At 39.2% G+C, this 10,656-nt stretch overlaps 1 protein-coding gene across 1 annotated transcript in view; it reads left to right on the top strand.

Moving 5' to 3' along the window:
- LOC103509980 (striated muscle preferentially expressed protein kinase-like) overlaps positions 1-5,894 on the top strand; it is a gene marked incomplete at its 5' end in the record, with an annotated part of 12,964 nt that extends 7,070 nt beyond the window's left edge. Inside the window, 2 exons of the mRNA XM_008474614.1 lie at positions 5,200-5,347; positions 5,872-5,894. Coding sequence (XP_008472836.1) covers positions 5,200-5,347; positions 5,872-5,894 — 171 coding nt within the window. The remainder of the gene's footprint in view (positions 1-5,199; positions 5,348-5,871) is intronic.
- Positions 5,895-10,656: the final 4,762 nt, after the last annotated feature.

The raw sequence follows: 10,656 nt of genomic DNA, 5'->3' as shown, positions 1-10,656 counted from the left end.
TAAAATGCCGCCAACCAATGCACCGATCTTAACCAAAAGCTTCGTGTCGCATCCTTGTCACATTTGACAGCTACATACTTGAAGTATTCAATAGGTATACACTACCCCTTTGAAGTATTCAATAGGTATACACAAACCCTTTGAAGTATTCAATAGGTATACACTACCCCTTTGAAGTATTCAATAGGTATACACAAACCCTTTGAAGTATTCAATAGGTATACACTACCCCTTTGAAGTATTCAATAGGTATACACAAACCCTTTGAAGTATTCAATAGGTATACACTACCCCTTTGAAGTATTCAATAGGTATACACAAACCCTTTGAAGTATTCAATAGGTATACACTACCCCTTTGAAGTATTCAATAGGTATACACAAACCCTTTGAAGTATTCAGTAGGTATACACAAACCCTTTGAAGTATTCAATAGGTATACACTACCCCTTTGAAGTATTCAATAGGTATACACAAACCCTTTGAAGTATTCAGTAGGTATACACAAACCCTTTGAAGTATTCAATAGGTATACACTACCCCTTTGAAGTATTCAATAGGTATACACAAACCCTTTGAAGTATTCAGTAGGTATACACAAACCCTTTGAAGTATTCAATAGGTATACACTACCCCTTTGAAGTATTCAATAGGTATACACAAACCCTTTGAAGTATTCAATAGGTATACACAAACCCTTTGAAGTATTCAATAGGTATACACTACCCCTTTGAAGTATTCAATAGGTATATACAAACCCTTTGAAGTATTCAATAGGTATACACAAACCCTTTGAAGTATTCAATAGGTATACACTACCCCTTTGAAGTATTCAATAGGTATACACAAACCCTTTGAAGTATTCAATAGGTATACACTACCCCTTTGAAGTATTCAATAGGTATACACAAACCCTTTGAAGTATTCAATAGGTATACTCGTACACAAACCCTTTGAAGTATTCAATAGGTATACACAAACCCTTTGAAGTATTCAATAGGTATATACAAACCCTTTGAAGCATTCAATAGGTATACACAAACCCTTTGAAGTATTCAATAGGTATACACAAACCCTTTGAAGTATTCAATAGGTATACACAAACCCTTTGAAGTATTCAATAGGTATACTCGTACACAAACCCTTTGAAGTATTCAATAGGTATACACTACCCCTTTGAAGTATTCAATAGGTATACACAACCCCTTTGAAGTATTCAATAGGTATACACTACCCCTTTGAAGTATTCAATAGGTATACACAAACCCTTTGAAGTATTCAATAGGTATACACTACCCCTTTGAAGTATTCAATAGGTATACACAAACCCTTTGAAGTATTCAATAGGTATAGACTACCCCTTTGAAGTATTCAATAGGTATACACTACCCCTTTGAAGTATTCAATAGGTATACACTACCCCTTTGAAGTATTCAATAGGTATACACTACCCCTTTGAAGTATTCAATAGGTATACACAAACCCTTTGAAGTATTCAATAGGTATACACTACCCCTTTGAAGTATTCAATAGGTATACACTACCCCTTTGAACTATTCAATAGGTATACACAAACCCTTTGAAGTATTCAATAGGTAGGTATATATACAAAAACCCTTTGAAGTAGGTAGGGTAAGTTTTCCCGTTGAGGCTGCTCGCACACTGGTCGTAATAGATTCAAGAAATGGGTTTTTAGTTTTTACCGTTATCTATTGTGAGAGTTGTTGTTGTTGTTGTTGTTGTTGTTGTTGTTGTTGTTGTTGTTGTTGTTGCAGCGGCTTTAGCTTTCGCCGAATGGTGATGGCAGATTAAAGAGAAGATATCTTTTTAGTCCTCCTTCCTTTATTATTACTAATAATAAAAGGTATAGTGGACGGACTATTGTATTCGCTTCGGTGTCTGTCTGTCTGTCTGTCTGTCTGTCGGTCGGTCGGTCTGTCTGAAACGCGGGTATAAAAAAGAAAGAAAGAAACATGAAAAGCGTGAGAGAGATAAAGCTAAAATGAAATTTTTCCTCCCTCTTCCTTCACATTCTTCTTCTTTGTGTGTTCCTCCTTCCTCCATCTCCTAGAGTTCTTCTTCTCCTTTCTCCCTCCTCTCCTTCTTCTCCTACTCTTCTTCTTCACTCTTTCTCCTTTCTTCCTGCTCTCTCTCCCATCTCTCCCCTCTTTCTTTTCATCTCTCCCTTCATCCTCTCATCGTTCTTTTTCCCTCCATCCTGCTCCCTACAATATAGATATCTTCTCTTTCTGTTTCTTTTAACTTCTTCCCTCTAGGTCAATTAGGACGGCGAGATTTTACCGCCCGTGAGCGACCAGACAGAAAACAATATCCACAAGTTTCGGAAAAGATGGTGCGAAGGGGCAGATCGAACTGTTTCTATAATTATTATGAGGTGGTTTTCGTCAGCTGCTATCAGTAAGGAAGTAATTAGAACCATCTGGCATTCTGATGCTGGGGAGGAGGTGGGTATATCGCCTGGTGTTTCCTGCTAAGGAGTTTCCTGTGGAGACAGTATATAGATGTCGAAACTATTCCAACTTGTAGGTTTATGTATTTCTGATAAACTTTCGTTTGCTCTACCCTCCTGACTCCTGATCTATAGGTTTCCCAGTTAAAAAGTGTCCCACTTAGAGAGGTTGCCATTTTCCTATTCCCACTTATAGAGGTAAATGTGAACACTGGTTTGGACGAAGAGGAATATGCTATGCTTTCCTACAAATTCCCACTTACAGAGGTCCCGGAGAAGGCTCCGGACCTAGGAAAATGACAAGCTTTCCCACTTACAGAGGCTCCGGACCAAGTAGGTATCTAGAAAAAGTCATTCCCACTTATAGAGGCTCGAATTTCCCATTTAAACAGTTTTTTTTTTTAGTAAAAAATGAAGGGGCCACGATTTTTTCCCAGTTATCCAGGTTTCCCACTTAGACAGGTTCGACTGTAAAAAGAAGGTGGGCAATGTGGCATATCTGAGAAAATGACAATGCCTCTCTGGAAAGACCTTAGAAGAAGTCTGTTTATCCATGAAAATAAAACAATTTCTCATACTGCCTACCTAGATAGGTGATAATCTGATAATTTTTCTACCGAGTCCAAACTACTCTTCAGATATTTCTGTCTCAAAGCTACCTCTTCCTGTCGATAAATTCGAGGAAGCAGCCTTGCGGTCTTTTTGTTATGGAATTCCTGTTTGCGGAGTTTAGTGCTATTGCATCCTACTGTTTTGTTTGAGTCTTTCTAATTAAACATTGATGCGTTTTTCTGGATCATGGAGACCCTCTGGACAAGAATATGGATCGACATAGAAAAATTATTGTCCACCCAGGTGCCTAACTGGCCATCTGGGAGTTCCAAAAAAGGACAGGGGTCTCACAAGGGATCAAATAATTTGAAGAGGGGAAAAATTTGGATCTACTTCACCTATCCTTTTAAAAAGACAGTGGGCAAAGTGGGCATATCTGGAATAATGATAATGTCTTCTGGAAAGATGTTAGAAGAAATCTTATCTCTATGAAAATAAAACATTTTCTTATACTGCCTAAGTGCCTACCTACATATACAGGGGATAATGTTTCTGCCAAAGTCCAAACTACTCTTCCGATGTATGTATACCTACTGTTTTTGCTCCCAAAGCTACCTCTTCCTGTCGATAAATTCGAGGAAGCAGCTCCATATTAGAATAATAGAGAGAACAAGCAAAGTGTTACCGGTGGCGGGAACCTCAAGTTCACACATGCGTGAACTCCACAAATCTTCCCCACGTATCTTTTTTTTTTCAAGAGATTTCCCTTTGGGACCTCTTTTTACCTTACTCTCGAGCTTGACTCTCTTTTGAAGCTAAATGAGGTGAAAAATATTGTTCACCTTTGCACGAAATGTGTTCTAAGTTAATGAGGTTGGTAGGTTTTTACATGTTATTGGGAGGATTAGTTAGGTCTGTAGATGTTATTGGTTGGATTGTTTAAGTCTTTAGATGTTGGTATGGGTAGTTAGTAGTTAGATGTAATTGGTAGGATTATTAAGCACCATGGTTATCGTATGGGGCAATCTCAGTAATCTGATCTCATCAAATCCTACCATTGTCTTTGCTTTTTAATGCCTCAATTATTATTACCTTCCGTAATCACTACCTAATCGTCATTTTATTTCATTGTTTTTAATCATGTAGGTGGATACCTAAAGCAGCGCGCAGACTGATCATACACTTTCAACACTTCAGACATTTCCGACAAATCCTGTATTCTGCTTCCCATGTTAAGTAATGGTAGTATGTCGGAAGTGTTGGAAATGTCTGATATACGGATAGGTGTGCGGACTACCATTACTTAACATAGGAAGCAAAATACAAAATCTGTCGGAAATGTCTGAAGTGTTGGAAGTGTAGGTATGATCAGTCTGCGCGCTGCTTAATTATTCGATCAGCATTTTCCCTCAAGCTTAAGGTTGCCTTACACCTCAGCCAGGGCTTTTTGTGTACACCTAAATATTACTCGTGGCTATTGTCATATTGTTTAGAAGCATTACTTTGTTTGTAGAATAAGTATGTTGGGTTGAAATTTCATGTGGCTCTCGAGATTCGAATCGCTGTCCTCTCGGTTATATTAATAAGACTGTGGGAACACTTTTAAAGATGACCTATACCTATAGTCAAAATCAATCAAAAACCTTATGTCGCAAATGTGCCATCAAAATCAAAATAAGGCTGTTTGGTCACATGTTAGAACCTCAAAATAAAAACCTTGATGTAAGCCACGCGGAACCTCAAAATAAAATAGAAAGTAATAAGCCTATGTCACACGTGTCAGGATTTCTAGCGTGCCCGTCTCCAATTTGTCACATGATTACACCGTGTGTCCCCAGCCTTAAAAACGTAAACAAAAGCTAAAATAATGATTTGTAACTGAGACATTGAGAGAGAGAGAGAGAGAGAGAGAGAGAGAGAGAGAGAGAGAGAGAGAGAGAGAGAGCTGAAACATTTCGAATTCTTTTCGGTCATTAGTAAAACACTGAGTGAAGGGAGAAAAAAAAAATATTGCACCCAAGTCTTTTCCAGTCATTTGTCTTTGTCTAATACCTTTTACATTTTATACCTCCTTTCTCTCTCTCTCTCTCTCTCTCTTTGACTACTCCTAAGTACCTAGCCTATACCTAACTTTCCCTTTTCATTTTACCTTTCTCTCTCTTTCCTTCTCTCTTACAGCTACAACATCACCTGGATGGTATCCAGCTACACCCCCCTCGAGGAGTTCAAAATCAAGTACAGGAAAATCCCGGGGAACGAACCGAGCCCCATGTCAAACCAACTGACGGGCACCAATCAATACCAGAACAGGAGACTAGTCAGGAAGGTAAGTCAACCAGAATAGAATTTGGATAGATATTGAGGGGTATTTTTATTTTCGGAAAACTGACCAATCTAAAATTGACTACTCCTCCAATGGAAACTAAATGGACCAGTCAGTGGTCAGTTGCCTGGAAAGAAATACACCTTTACTTGGAAATGTAGTTTATTTTCAAGAAATTTTTCTCCTCCTCCCAGTCATATTCCAAGATTTCCATGAATATCTCTCATTTCTCACACCTCTTTCGTTTCCTCCTCGTTCTTCATTCAAATTCTCTTCCACTTTTTGTTTCTCCTCTCCTTTGCCTCCTCTTCTTCATTCGATTTCCCCCTTTTCAGAAACTTGTTTACGTTCTTCCAATTGTCCTTCCGTTACTTTATATCTCACCCTTCTTTTTCTCCTCTTTTTTCTTTTGTTCCTACCTTCTCTTCTTTCTCCTCATTTCTTCACATCTCCTTCTCTTCCTCCTTCTATTTCGCCTACTCCTCTTTCCTTCCTAAAGAAATTATAACATAAAGATTCATTTTCAGCGGAATATCATTTTAAAACCTAAACTCAAACTTTTCAGTCACCCTTGTACCCATAATTAATTTGAACTTTCGAGCCACCATGTAGTTATGAGCCTATTAATATGCAAGTTAAGTCCCTGTAAATATTTTTCAGCCTAATTTATCCCAATCAATGCCAACAGTCTCGAAACCCACTGCTAGGGGAACCTCTTCAGGCCCAGGATGATGTGGAATGACTTGAGTCCCATTTTCCTTTTTGGAATTTTCCCTCTTCTGAAGTTTATTTTCCCACTTTCCCCTCTTTTGGGTGATGGCGCCTGTACTAAACCATAGGAAATCCAAGATGGCGCGCCATCGGCATTGCTTCTGTCGAAAGGAAAATAAAGCTAAACTATTCTTATTTTCTTATGGAAATTCAAGATGTTTAATAAATTCTTAGAACTGCAAATCACAGACATAAACCAGCCTAGTTAACGTGGAGCCTGGGGCAAAAGATCCTGTCGTCTTCAATTTCGGCATGATAAGACCTCCGCTGATACGAGGCAACTTTGAAATCTCTTTTAAAAGGGCAGCTATACCTGACCAGCTATCTTTGAAGAGGTTATGAAGTCGCAAGGAGGGAGGAGGAGGAGAAAGAAGAGGAGGAGGAAAAGAAGGGGGAGGAGGAGACAGAGGAGAAACTGTCAACAATAAAATGCTATATGGCAGCATTGCACGCATTTCCGTTTTTAATGACTTGGGCTTAAAAAACATTAATTAGGCGTAATTAATGTTATCGCATGATTTTTACCCAAATTGTTTCATTCTCTCTCTCTCTCTCTCTCCTATCTCCCTCTCTTTCTCTCTCTTCCCCTCTGTCTATTTCTCCTCTCTTTCCTTATTTATTTTCTTTCTTATTTTCGCATTATATCTTTACCCCTTTCTCTCTCACTTTTCTTCTTTCTCCCACAGTTTTTCTCACTTTCTCTCCCTTTCTCCAGCTCTCTCTCTCTCTCTCTCTCTCTCTCTCTCTCTTTGTCTCTCACCCAATTTTTAATAATGCTTTCTCTCTTCTATAGGTTTCGTTGTTCTAGTACCGCCCTTAGCTCTTGACGCTTCACCCCACCACCCTCTTATGTCTCAGCATTTCACACTTTTGTTTTTTATCTCGGCAATTTATCGCGCCCTTTCTTTCCCACCCTCGTCTTCCAAGTCTTTCTTTCCTCTCCCTTTCCCTTCTTTTCAGTATTCCTCCTCTCCTATTTTTAGTCCGTCCTCCCTTTATTATTACAATAGTGATAAAAAAGTATAAGGGACGGACTATTGTATTCGCTTCGGTGTCGTCTGTCTGTCGGTCACTCTGTCCCCATAGAAGGACTTATCCAAACCTAGTCGACCTATATATTATAGGGGACGGACTATTGTATTCGCTTCGGTGTCGTCTGTCTGTCGGTCACTCTGTCCCCATAGAAGGACTTATCCAAACCTAGTCGACCTATATATCAAATTAAAGGTCTTTTTACCAGGATCACAAAAATGGTGGTGCAAATTTTGTCCAGAGAACCATAAAGCCAAAAAACCAAAAAAAAAAAAAAACTTTTTGGGGGATTTTTTCCACATTTTCTCACACAAATCAGCTCTGATCTTGAAATTTGTCGCGACGACCTATGAACTCAAAGCGAGAAAGATTTTCCACATTTTCTCACACAAATGAGCTCTGATCTTGAAATTTGTCGCGACGACCTATGAACTCAAAGCGAGAAAGTTTCTTCACATTTTCTCACACAAATGAGCTCTGATCTCGAAATTTGTCGCGACGACCTATGAACTCAAAGCGAGAAAGTTTTAGATAAACACTTCAGTCGTTATTTTAAGACCGGTTTTAGCGTCACCTATGTTAAGCTACGCCGAGCAAGGCCAATAAATGGATGAGTGACTGAAACCTTATATTGGGAATAAAGGGAGAACGGGCTCTAGTCTTCATTTTAAATTATTACATGAAGTAAAATCGAAAAATCAAATGAAGAATAATAATAAACTGAATATTAAACAAATTAGGTAGGTACATAGGTACTGATTTTCATTAATCACGATCGAATAAACTACGGGCTAAAAAATTCCCGGAGGGACGGGTCCAGCTTGTTTATTTTACCTCCCCCTCCATCCTTCCTTTCTTTTCTCTCCCCCTCTTATTATTCCCTTTCTCTTTCCTACACTCCTATTTATCATCCTCCACTCCTCACACTCTCCTTTGTTTCTCTCTCTCTCTTCTCTTTTCTCTCTCCTTCCTCTTCCTTTCCCTTTTGCTTTCTTTTTCTTATCCTCTCTTATGTACATACCTATTCACTTTTCTGTCTCTTTTATGTCTACCCTAGATTTTTGTCTTTTATAACTCTAATAATTTCTTCTCTCCTTCTTCCTCCCTTCCTCTTCATATTTCTCTCTCTCTCTCTCTCTTTCTCTCTCTCTCTCTCTCTTTCTTCCCCTCTATCTTTCTCTCTTAAGACGTCCAGTTTAGAAAACTTATTTCCCAGGTAACAAAGAAAACTGCTTACCTCGTCAAGACAACTGAAAGAAAACTGTTTTCCTAAAACTTATTTCCCAGGTAAACTTTAGAGGAGTTCCCTGGAGTAATTATTGGCAGTAAAATTTTATGGCCAGACTTTACCGCTAAGTATCTCTCCTTCTTTACTCTTTTTCCTTTTTCACCTCCTGTTCTTCCTCCTAGTCCTTCCCCTCCTCCATCTTCATCTTCTTCTTCTTCATCATCGTCATATTCTTCTCCTTCTTTTTCTCCTCTTCCTCCCTTCCTTCTATTCTTCTCCTTCTACACTTTCTCTTCCTTAATCTCATGATTTTCAAATCTTCCTCCGCATTTTCAGAAAGAAGATAAAGAGGCAAATTCCTTTTCCTTCTTCATCTCCTTTTATTCCTCTTTAATTTCATCTCCTTCTCCTCTTCTTTCTCATCTTTATTTTCAAATCCTCCTCTTTCTAACCTTTTCCTACTCACATCAACCTTCTTCTCTTTCTCCTTCAATTTCTTCTCTTTCCACATTTTCCTCTTCTTCCATCATTTCTTATTTCTTTCCGTTCCTTCTTTCTTCGCATTTTCTTCAGCGCTCTCTTCAATCTCCTCCTCTCCTCTTTTCCTTTTTTATTTTCCTCCATTTCTTTCTTCCTCTTCTTCTTCTTCTTCTTCTTCTTCTTCTTCTTCTTCTTCTTCTTCTCCTCCTCCTCCTCCTCCTCCTCCTTTTCTTCCTTCTTTTTCTTTTATATCTATCCTTAATTTTCTCTCAGTTCTCTCTTCCTTTTACATTCTTCTAATTCCTTCCATCCTTTAATTACATGGTTTTTTTTCATACCCTTTCTCTCATTTCCCCTTCTTTACCATCTCCCCCTCCTTCCTCTCATTCTGTACCATATCCTCCTCCTCCTCCTCCTCCTCCTCCTCCTCCTCCATTCTCCTCTTCTTAGCCATCTTCCTCTCCTCCTCCTCCTCCTCCTCCTCCTCTCATCCCTTTTGCCCCAAGAGTCTCAAACTTTCCCTCAAGATAGTTAGGGAATGTCACAGATTTATTCGATAGGGTTTAAAATCTGTTTCAATAGGTATGTATACACAAACCCTTTGGTAACACAATAGGTATACACAAATCCTTTGAAGTAGGTAAGGTAAGTTTTCCCGTTGAGGCTGCTCGCACACTGGTCGTAATGGATTCAAGAAATCGGTTTTTAGTTTTTACCGTTATCTATTGTGAGAGTTGTTGTTCATTATATTGGGAATAAAGGGAGAACGGGCTCTAGTCTTGATTTTAAATCATTACACAAAAGTAAAATCAAAAAATCAAATCAAGAATAAAATAATAAACTGAATATTAAACAAATTAGGTAGGTACATAGGTACTGATTTTCTCTAATCACTACGGGCTAAAAAATTCCCGGAGGGACGGACCCTGCTTGTTGTATTTGCCATACACCAGGGTGATGGTCTCTAGCCATGTTTAATAGGCTCGTCCTGAACCGCAGTCAACCATCGTGAGGACTTGTGCTTAAGCGGAGAGAACCCTTTGAAGAACTGCCAGCTTGCTAGGCTGATTAGGGTTAGCTGTTCTCCTCCCTGTTTATGCTCGTAGTCCCACAGCCAGACGCTAGTCCACTCTCTGTTTAACGTCCCCTAGTTAGACCCTAGGTCGCCCTAGGAGTTTTCGAGGCATGTTCTGCCGCAGTGCTACTTATACCTATCCTTTCATTCCTTCTTTTCACTTGAGTTTATATGATGATATGATGACATATGGTATTGGGCAACGAAAATTTGGACCAAAAATGTGCCCCACTCAATCATGGAACCAGAAAATTTTACTGAGCGACGTGCATTGATGTTTCAAATCCCAGCACCAAATTTCACCAATATCGGACCAGGCAAACGCAAGTTATAGCGGAACAAACATTCATTCAGACCAAATGCAAAACTGTCGAGTTAAAACGCACACCTCACTGTCGTTCGGTCAATTAGAACCCTTTGAAGAACTGCCAGCTTGCTAGGCTGGTTAGGGTTAGCTGTTCTCCTCCCTGTTTATAGTCCCACAGCCAGACGCTAGTCCACTCTCTGTTTAATGTCCCCTAGCTAGACCCTAGGTCGCGTCGCCCTAGGAGTTTTCGAGGCATGTTCTGCCGCAGTGCTACTTATACCTATCCTTTCATTCCTTCTTTTCACTTGAGTTTATGATGATATGATGACATATGGTATTGGGCAACGAAAATTTGGACCAAAAATGTGCCCCACTCAATTATGGAACCCCAAATTTTACTGAGCGACGTGCATTGATGT

This window comes from Diaphorina citri, unplaced genomic scaffold (genome assembly GCF_000475195.1).
Source record: "Diaphorina citri unplaced genomic scaffold, Diaci psyllid genome assembly version 1.1 scaffold549, whole genome shotgun sequence".
NCBI classification, from domain to species: domain Eukaryota; kingdom Metazoa; phylum Arthropoda; class Insecta; order Hemiptera; family Psyllidae; genus Diaphorina; species Diaphorina citri.
The sequence above is the reverse complement of the archived record's forward strand: the minus strand, read 5'-3'. Positions and strand labels throughout refer to the sequence as shown.